At 37.8% G+C, this 8249-nt stretch overlaps 1 protein-coding gene across 1 annotated transcript in view; it reads right to left on the bottom strand.

Annotated features, from left to right (window-relative positions):
• Window positions 1–8249, bottom strand: part of LOC104462736 (integrin alpha-8) — a gene marked incomplete at its 3' end in the record, with an annotated part of 59282 nt that overhangs the window by 27506 nt on the left and 23527 nt on the right. Inside the window, exons 8-11 of the mRNA XM_010074805.1 lie at window positions 8204–8247; window positions 7173–7229; window positions 6915–6967; window positions 1189–1394 (exon numbers count right to left, since the gene is read on the bottom strand). Coding sequence (XP_010073107.1) covers window positions 1189–1394; window positions 6915–6967; window positions 7173–7229; window positions 8204–8247 — 360 coding nt within the window. The remainder of the gene's footprint in view (window positions 1–1188; window positions 1395–6914; window positions 6968–7172; window positions 7230–8203; window positions 8248–8249) is intronic.

The raw sequence follows: 8249 nt of genomic DNA, 5'->3' as shown, positions 1-8249 counted from the left end.
GGAATGCCTCCTCCCTGCCTTACCAGAATGCTGGAGAGCAGGGGTACCAACCTTCTCTGCCCAGAGAAGCTGAGGTTATCTGCTACTGTTCACAGGTAGAGAACAGGAAGTCTCCACTGTGGGGTCCAGCTGGGCTGAACTCCATGGTGGAATTCCAGGACAACCCAGTGAGGGTATTCTCAGCAGTCACAAGCCAGTGGCTTTTACCCACCCAATGCTATTTGAATTTTGTGCATCGTGAACCTCCAATACAGTCCTATGGCTCCTGACATGTCGTTTGCACAGGAGCCACACATTGGTGACATTGCCCCAGAGTCTAGTGGCTAGAGCACTGTGACAAACAGCCCTCAAGTTAAGGAGGAGCAAAGCCCACTATTTTTCCACAGTGGGCTACTGTGCAAAATATCTAGTCCAGGAAAACCCTTTGGGGTTTCAGATGCAGAGGTGCCTGCCTTGCAGATCCCTAACACCCTGGAAATAAGAAGTAAGGAAATGCATTCAGGGAAAAGCAGGGTGTTACTGATGATGTCTAGGAGGCTAACTCTAGGTGCTCAAAGCATCCACACTATCTCAGATAATTAAGCAAGTTAGTTTATTTGGACTGTTTTCTTGAATTTAGGCTGCAAATTAACTTACATGAACACTTTGTTTTGTGTGTGTGTGTGCTACAGGTATTTGAAAAAGGTTCCATTATGCACCTGTTTCTTCTGGTGCCTAAGTACCTACGGAAGTCTGACTCCAAAATAGTACGTCTGCAGCTGTCCAATTCTTTCATTGTTGGAAAAATGCTCCATTTACTGAGTCTCATTCAATTCTCAAACAGATCCAAGCATTTGAGGAGAGAAAGAGAACTCCACTTTTAAACAAATGCAATATCTTAACTAAGTATTTAAATGTAATTATAGTCATAAAACAACTGATAATATTTTATTCAAATGAACATGTTAATATTTAGTAAAAAATAGCACTGCAGTCAATGTGACTGCCTTCCTATAGGTAAGCTTTTCATAGTTTGGCCCTCAATATCAGTTTCTTTAGGATTAGTGTAAACTCTTGTGATTTTCAAAGGCAGTTGCATGTTAAAAAGCCTTTTTCAGCCACTGCACAGACACTTCATATTCACTGCTTAGCCATTTTTAGTTTCAGTGTTATATAGGGATATATATTACTACATTAGAGATAAATTACCATTATATCCATCTTGATTGAGATCTCCAAGGTGCGTGATTGCACTGCCAAATCTACCAAACACTTCGGTGCCTGTCAGAATTTGCGCATCTTGGAAGAGGAAAGCACTTTCTTGCAGGTATAGATAAACTTGCCCAACTTCTTTAGGCTTGCTCTCAAATTCTCGTTCCATAAAGAGAGGGGCACCAACTAAGATATCATCTAAACTGGAACAGTCAAACAAAAATCAGTGTCACTGAGAGATTGAGTGTAATCAACACAGTACATGCATTTGTTAAACAGGAAGCTGATAATTATCATAGAGTCATGGACTAACTGAGGTAAGAAGGCAATTCTGGAGTTCTATTCACTTGGTCAAAGCATGGTCAACTAGGGAAGGCTGCCCAGGGCCGTGCCCACTCCAGTTTTGAATATGTCCATGGACAGAGACTCCACAACCTCTCTGGTTCAAGAACCTATCATCTGCTTCAAGTGTTTGCTCATCCTCACAGCATAAACATTTCTTCCTAGATTCAAACGGAATTTCTTTCTCTTCAATTTATGCCCACAATAGACACTGGAAAGCTATACTTTGCAGATAATTGTCCAGAAGCCAGGAATTTAACTCAGATAGGATCCATATTATTAGAACAAATTGTGTAGATCTATCCTGTTAACAGTGTTAGTGAAAGACAAATTTTAGTATAAAATCTGACTTTTAAAAATTATACATCAGTAAGTGAACAACAGAAAAAAAATTGCCACTTTCCAGCAGATTTTTGAAGTAATACACATGAAACATGGGCAGATCATCAATTAGTAGGGAATGCTTCATCACTAATTCAAACAGCTGGGAGACAAAGCTAAAGCTTTATTTCTGAAAACACTTTTGTTGAATATTAGCTACATGAGTAGTTGCTGTGCTCACATAATTTGCTGCAATAAGTAGTAAATAGAAAGAACATAATAAAATTTCAAAAAATATGAGGCTTAGAGGGGAAAGTCCTTCTGTCCATTTTGCTATTGCAAGAAGAATTAGTAAAAGAAAACAGACTAATCAAAGCATATTTTGCATGTTGTTCTAAAAGAAGGTGATTCAAAACATGTTACCAACATTTATTTAGCAGGAAAACCCTTTACTAGACAGCAAAGAATAAAATCAAGCAAGACTGATAAACACATAACAAGCAGAAATATTCTTAATAGATTATTCTGAGATAGGAAATTATAGTATCAGATTAATTTCTGAAGGGTGCTCAAGCCCATATAAACTAATAGGACAATTCCCACTATATTCAGTGGACATTGATAATCCATATTAAGGAATTCTATTACTGCAAATAACTAGTACTACTTGATCTCAGAATTTTTAATTTGGAAAACACATGCTCTTGCTCTAACATGAAACTTGGTTCAAACTTTGTAAAACTTGTAGAAAACTTTCTACTCTTAGTTCATCATATTCTCAATAGTGATGCTTTCACAAAGGCTTTACCATTAGTAAAACAATTAGCAAAATTGTACTACATTGTTTTTCCCATTCCTGACAAAAGAAACCCTGTATGATTTCGGAGTAGCTCACCTGCTACTTTACCATAGATATATACTATGGTTCTAAGATCCATACCATAGAATTTAGTACACAATGTCTCATCTAGAAGCCTTTTAATCACACTGTAGAACTTGCACATTCTATAAATTGTGACAAAGTACTTCTAGAAATGTGATTTTTCTGTTAAGTTTTATAGTATGTTTCCATAAAGGAAACTGTAATTCAAAATGTCAGGTCACTTTCGTACAGTTGTTTGTTCTATTCTTTATATGTCAGATGTTATCCCATGGCATGAATAACTAAAAAAGGAAGGAAGCAGATGCTGACTTGACATCAAAAGTGGGATTTTCCTTTCACACTAAACATCAAAATTCCTCCTCTACTAATGGAAGATGTTCATGGCTGGGACAGAATGTCAGCTGAAATGGTTGCCATGAAACAATAGCAAAAACAAAATCAGGTCATGAATATGCTTTTTTTTACAAGTTATTTAACATGTGCCACATACTAAGAGCATTACACAGCAGCACTACCATAAATTATTATTTTATTATGTCACAGTCCAGATATTCTCAGTAAGATTGGGACCCCATGGTGTTATGTGCTGTATAAACCTGAAGTAAACGATGAGCTTGGCTTAAATTAATATTTTACAAATGAAGGACTGAGAAGATTTTTTTAGAGGTGGTAAGGAACCAAAAGATTCAGAGCCAGGAAGCTCCCAGCACATCCATGTAAAATAATTAGATTTCTAGACACTTTTAAAACTCTGGTCTGGAAAGCAATATCCAGAGTGCCTAAAATGGTGAAAAGAGAGATGTAGACTATCTATCATGCACTGTGGTGTAAAATTCTCTGAGCAGAAACCTAACCCAAATACGTGATTCACCAGGTGAGACAAAAAGCAAGCAGACTGGAGCTGGAGCCTCTTATTCAGGGACACAGCATCTCAGCTGGAAGTACACAATGCTGGGTTATTTTTCTAGGAAAATTTGTACTTTGTTAAAATATGACAATGATTGTATAAACTGCATTAACAGTCCAGGGACCAGGGGCCAGAAACCAGTAGCTAAGATGGCTCGTCTTCTAATGTGCTGGGGGAAAGGCGGGAGGAAGGCAGTCATCTAAACCACGCTGACCTATTTCTAAACTGGTTATGGGCAGCAGAGCTATCTGGAATACCCACAGCACTTAGTTTGCCTTTCCTCCAGGTCTTGGCATGTCCCACTCACACCAAAGCCTTCCTTTCCTCACCCTCTTGCTTTTCTCACTTCTCTATCAGTGCTGAGCTCTGTAGGTCAAGGTAAGCTGCTTCAGCAAGTCCTCTGCAAGAAGGAATTCTCCCTCAGGCAATGCTACAGTTTTGGGGTGGGGTTTTTTGTTTGTTTTTTTGGTTGGTTGGTTGGTTTGGTTTGGTTTTTTGGGGTTTTTTTGTTGTTTTTTTTTTTTTTTTGCACTGTCACAGCATGTAATACAGCCAGAGATGACGGATTCTTCAGCTACCTTGCTCTCTCTGGTCCTCATTTACTTATTCCTGTTTCCTCTCCAAGTTGGTGATAAGCAAGCAACTGCTGCTTACCATGCTTTACAGTCAGTTCTACCTCCCAGCTCCTACAGTTAAAGTATACAGACATCAAGCAGTCAAGGCAAGTCATTTATTTGGGTTATAGGCACCTATGCGATTAGAATTAAGCATTTTTGTTGGTGAAGGAGGATATTTCAATTGGCTTTTAAATTGTAGGAGTTTATATTTACAAAATTGTATTTCTGAGACAAATTCAGGTTGATATGATCCCTGCCAAAAGGCCATAGGAGCAAAGCAAAGGCAAAAGCCCCTGGACAGTAATATTAAACCATAAAGTGCAGTTCAGTGTGCAGTGCTATTTTGAACTGGTTCATTAGATTTATTTCATTACTGTACTAAGATGTTGCAAGTAACATAAATTACATATTTTTGTTCCATCACAGAAAGGTAACTAGACAGTATTGCTTCCCTTCTGATAAAAAACATCTTTAAAAAGCACAAGCTGACCACCTGCTGAGACTGTATGCAGTTTCTTTGTATCCTGACAAGTAATAAAAAGCAGGAGTATGGGAAAAGTCAAAAGGTCAAAGTATAACTATGGGAAGCTTTGATATAGGCCAAATAAAAGACCAGTAAACAGTTTATTCTGCTACTTTTATTGGACTGTTTCAGCCTAAATTGAAAACGCTCTCTTTCTCCCTCTTTACTAGGAATGCAGTCTGTAAATTGATGGCAAAGCTTGATTTGTAAAGTTTCATCGTGGATTTCTCATTATTAGCAGTGGGCAACTAAACAGTAGTTCAGACAATATCCTCAATTTCCCTGTTCTGCCTACAATCCTGATGTGGTGCAGATAAACTGCAGGAATTGCCCTGGAACACCTGCAGAACTGCTGGAGCAGGACCTCCACAGAGCTTTTTTCCTAGGATAAGCCTAATCTTTGAGCCATGTCTTCAGTCTTACTACAGCAAAGCATAATTTCTATTAATCTTTTCAGTATATAACTTAATCAGGTTTCTCGTACTGATGAAGCAATCACTACCTCCTTTGTCCTTACCTGCACAAAAACCCCAAGTGAATTGGAATTGGTAATTTCCCTTTTGCTTTTTTTTTTCTCTCTTTTACTCTCCCTTTCAGATAAATATTTCTGATGAGTATATGTGCAAACCAGCAAAGACAGACTACATATCTAATCAGACATGTTTATCAATTTGAGCTTTTTGTGTTTTGTCTTCTGTGGGATGTTTGGATCTCAGAGAGACTCATTAGATTTATTTTAAGATATAGACTTGGAGACCACACAGGCCTCAACAACAGTTTGATTGTATTACTGACATAAACTGTGGTATTAGAGGTACACAGAAAATATAAGACCTGCCAAGTAACCCTATGGTTCACAGGAAATAACGTGCACAGAAATTAGTTTGGTTCAGTGAGAAATTAAATAGCAAGTTCCCCAGAAGTCTAATTAGTGTCTACTGCAGCTTAGATCAATGTTTCTCCACCCTTTCACATTACTAACACATTACGGTAAGACTAAACTAATCTTGACTCTGTATACCATAAAAATAGCCATTTTCAAAAGCTATGGCACTATGACAAAATTAGACCTCAGAAACTTGGAAAGATTTGAGTACTATGAAGCTACCACAGAAACTATCAAAGGTGTTTTGTTTTGTTTTGGAACTGCAATAACATTTAATCACCTTGTTACTTTCCTCTTTTCTTGTATCCCTCACTCTTTAAGGAGTCACTAGTCACTGATGGGAAGCAATGATTTAGCCCAGAGAAATTATTTAATGCATCATGTTTAAGCACCTAATAAAAAATAATCACAAGAAAAGAACATGAAGTAGACACATCTGAGACTTTTTGCAATAGGCAAGAGTATGCCACAGCTCTAAATATAATCCTGGCTCACCTTTGTGAAGACTTCCAGGGTTCTGAGCTTCAGTGATCTCTATCTCCTTGCTAGAAAGCTAGTATCAATATTCACTTACTGAAGACTTGATCTTCTAAAGCATTGAATCAAATGTTACACGAGTTAAAAGTTAGCAAGCGTTCTGTTCAACAGGGCCTGAAATCCCAGAGTGTCTTAGGCGTGACCTTGGGAGCTGAGCAGCATTCTCCCTCAGACAAGCTCAATGCCTGTCATAACAGCTATGAGCGATAGACATTTTTTGGTCCTCTGAATGATGAAAATGAATGGCCAACCAGCAGGTGCTGGAATGAGAAGCTGATGACATTGGAAAGCTTTTAAAATTGAGAAGTGAGGCTATGGATGGTCCACATGTGAGAAGACTTACCTGCTTTTGAGAATGGGAGAAAGAACTTCTGACTTTCACCAATCTCTTCCCAGCAGTAGCTAGCACTGTTTATTCGCTGTTCTTCTACCTTGATCTGTTTCCTAAGACTTTGGACATTACTGCTCTGCCACACTGCTTTGAATAAATATTCAGGAATATAAACTCAGTCAACCTAGGCCTGCAAATATTTGTGCCACTGTGATCGCACAAAGGGAAGCCTATGTGAATAATTAAAATCAGGAAAGCAGAGAAAGCAAGAGAAGCATTCTGAGGTATGGAGCACTTGAAAACCTGTGATTATTAATAAATATCAGGCATTGCTTCTATGAATGTTCAGTGGAGCTGAATATATTTGGTAACCTACCCATCATTGTTAACATCAGATACTGCAACAGTGTACCCAAAATAAGACGCCATCTGGAAAAAAACAAAACAAAACAAAACAAAACACAAAAAACCAGATAGGCTTTCATATCAGATATAATTTTTTAAAAAGTTTTTATTGATAATTGTTTCTATGGTTATTAATTCTAGAACATATTTTATATATTCTTGAAACTATGTTAATAGAACTACATCCTCTAGACATACCATACTTCATCACGCAGTTTCTTGACATTACCTGTTCACCAGTGAAGTTCTGGATAAATGTCAAGTCTGAAGAATTAATAATTGAGACCTGGTAACAGAAAAATATGGAAAGTTTCAAGGACACATGGAGATGCTGCAGTCTAACATCACCACAAAGCAAACTGTCACACTGGAGGATGGTCCAAGTGGCCAAGAAAAAACAACAATTATTTTGTTTCACCACAGTTTTCCTGTATGATCTTGAACAAATCACTAAGATTTTATGAGTCTCAGATCCCCCATGAATAAAATGGGGAAAAGACTGTTTTCTTTCCTTACTGTACACTACAAACAGCAGCAAATCACAGACTATCAGCTAATCAGACTACATTATTATGCATGAAAAAAATGAACATAAAGCATAAAGAAATATATCAATACATACATAAATATATATACACACAAATAAACACCTTTCCTCTGTAAAATGGTAGGAATAAGTTCCAGAAACACAAGGAGGTTTGCATCCACAAAACTAGAGAATGTGTCTGTGGCTGGGATCTCTGTTTCTGAATTTTTTTTTTTCCTATGAGGTAAAAGATGTATCCACACACGTATATTGTTTTCTCCCTTCACTTCTAACTGCATATCCTGGCTCTTTGCATCTGGTATTTAGTGTATATACTTAGAGCACTGAAAATTAACACTGGGTATGAATAATCTGAACTTGGACTTCTCTCCACTGTAGACACAGCATTGCAAATGAAATACGCTAATCTGCAGGTAAGTTTAGGTCTGATAACACTCAGTAGGTATGGGGATACTAGTCATACTCAAAGCATGCTTGTAATTGGCTATTGGAAACAAACTTCAGAAAGGACTAAGTGCTTAATATTGAAAACCCAAACAAGTAAGGCATTTTAACCCACCCAGGGAAGCCTTAGGGTGAAAGTCAGTGTCCGTTTCCTCTGATTAGAAAGTTTAGGATCAAAGAGACAGAAAGCATGATGTGGACTTCAATCTTCTAAATGGTCTAACTGCATTCTCACTATAAAATAGATAAAATGTGGGTCCAGTACATACGTAGCCAAAGTTCTGTGCTCCCCTTGGGACTCCAGCAACCAACTCT

Source organism: Pterocles gutturalis, unplaced genomic scaffold (assembly GCF_000699245.1).
Source record: "Pterocles gutturalis isolate BGI_N339 unplaced genomic scaffold, ASM69924v1 scaffold44307, whole genome shotgun sequence".
In the NCBI taxonomy this organism is placed as follows: domain Eukaryota; kingdom Metazoa; phylum Chordata; class Aves; order Pterocliformes; family Pteroclidae; genus Pterocles; species Pterocles gutturalis.
The sequence above is the reverse complement of the archived record's forward strand: the minus strand, read 5'-3'. Positions and strand labels throughout refer to the sequence as shown.